The sequence below is a fragment of the Etheostoma cragini genome, chromosome 18 (genome assembly GCF_013103735.1).
Source record: "Etheostoma cragini isolate CJK2018 chromosome 18, CSU_Ecrag_1.0, whole genome shotgun sequence".
Taxonomy (NCBI): Eukaryota; Metazoa; Chordata; class Actinopteri; order Perciformes; family Percidae; genus Etheostoma; species Etheostoma cragini.
Genome location: NC_048424.1, coordinates 32,343 through 34,123, shown reverse-complemented (window position 1 = coordinate 34,123; position 1,781 = coordinate 32,343). Strand labels below are relative to the sequence as shown.

Here is a 1,781-nt window from a genome sequence, read left to right as displayed (position 1 = left end):
CGCTGGGTCGGTCCGGGTCGGTCCGCATCACGACACTGGGTGGGTCTGGATCGCTGGGTCGGTCTGGATCGCTGGGTGGGTCCGTATCGCTGGGTTGGTCCGGGTCGGTCCGGATCGCTAGGTTGGTCCGGGTCGGTCCGGGTCGGTCTGGGTGAAACATAACGAAGCATACACACTCAACCCTGTCTCATCCTGGCGTGAAGTCGTCTTGTTAACCAGATAAAAAATTTTAGAGTAAAAGGAGAAACTGGAGGATGCGGGCATCGATCCCGCTACCTCTCGCATGCTAAGCGAGCGCTCTACCATCTGAGCTAATCCCCCATGAAGCACTGCGGTGCGGATTTCCAGATATGAATGTTCCACAACCAAAGTGCCATGATAGTTAAAAATCACTGATGGCGGATCTGTGTTGTAACAATAAAATCATGAATCAGATTTAGAAGGTAAAAGATAAGTTTATGGTTACAGGAAATGTTTTCTTAATAACGAAACCAACATGAAAACACACGTTTGTTGTCCCGATCTCGATGTTTTTGTTGCTTTTCAAAAAAAAGTATCAAGTTTTTTTGTGTGTTTTCAACATTTTTATCGTTTTTCTCCCCTAATTTCTTTGTCCCATTTGTTGACGTTTTGTCACTTTTTCACATCCAGTGTTTTTTCCCATTTTTTTGGTCACTTTTTCCAACATTATTTACGCTTTTCTCCCGAATGTTTTGCCGCCTTGTTGTTTCCTTGTTGACATTTTCGACATCCTGTGTTTGTGATATAAATAAAAACTTATAAACCAGTTATAAATGTGACCTCAGGACCACATGAAGGTCAATAAAAAAGAAACCTCCTTCGAGCCGGATTTGAACCAGCGACCTAAGGATGTCTATGTTCGCCTCTACAGTCCTCCGCTCTACCAACTGAGCTATCGAAGGGGCTGACAGACGTCACACGGAAATCAACCTATCACCTTACTTTAAATATCGAAGCAATAATTTATCAGGTCGGACGTTTTGAGACCATTAGTCTGTCGTCTCGTGCAGCTGGAACATTTACCCTCCTGTTGTCCTCGGGTCAGATCTGACTGTATTTTACCCTCGTGTTGCCTTCACGTCAAAATTATAAATCAACACTTTTGTTGACGCTTTTTATTGATTTTTAAAAACTTTCTCTTACACTGTTGACGCTTGTTTCCCCAATGTTTTTAACCTTTTTGACGTTTAACACTACGTAACACTAACTTATTAACTTTAGTTTTACAGTTATTTTTGGAATTTCTGGCCAATAAATTATCATGAAGACAATATGAAGACTACATGAGGACAACAGGAAGACAAAATGAAGACAACATGAGGACAACATGAAGACAACATGAAGACAACATGAGGACAACATGGGGACAACATGGGGACAACATGAGGACAACATGGGGACAACATGGGGACAACATGAGGACAACATGAGGACAACATGAGGACAACATGAAGACAACATGAAGGCAACATGAAGACAACATGAAGACAACATGAGGACAACATGAGGACAACATGAAGACGACATAAGGACAACATAAGGACAACATGAGGGCAACATGAGGACAACATGAAGGCAACATGAAGGCAACATGAGGACAACATGTAGACAACATGAGGACAACATGAAGACGACATGAGGACAACATGAGGACAACATGAAGACGACATAAGGACAACATAAGGACAACATGAGGACAACATGAGGACAACATGAGGGCAACATGAGGGCAACATGGGGACAACATGGGGACAACATGA

General features: G+C 42.7%; 1 protein-coding gene and 2 non-coding genes across 3 annotated transcripts in view; all 3 read right to left on the bottom strand.

The window, feature by feature from the left end:
* ccdc25 (coiled-coil domain containing 25) overlaps positions 1-160 on the bottom strand; it is a 4,919-nt gene extending 4,759 nt beyond the window's left edge. The window contains exon 1 of the mRNA XM_034900745.1: positions 4-160. Coding sequence (XP_034756636.1) covers positions 4-160 — 157 coding nt within the window. The remainder of the gene's footprint in view (positions 1-3) is intronic.
* Positions 161-248: 88 nt separating this feature from the next.
* On the bottom strand, positions 249-321 carry trnaa-agc. The gene has a single exon. It is a non-coding gene; the product is annotated as a tRNA-Ala (tRNA).
* A 515-nt stretch (positions 322-836) lies between these two features.
* On the bottom strand, positions 837-923 carry trnay-gua. The gene is given in 2 exon segments: positions 837-872; positions 887-923. It is a non-coding gene; the product is annotated as a tRNA-Tyr (tRNA).
* Positions 924-1,781: the final 858 nt, after the last annotated feature.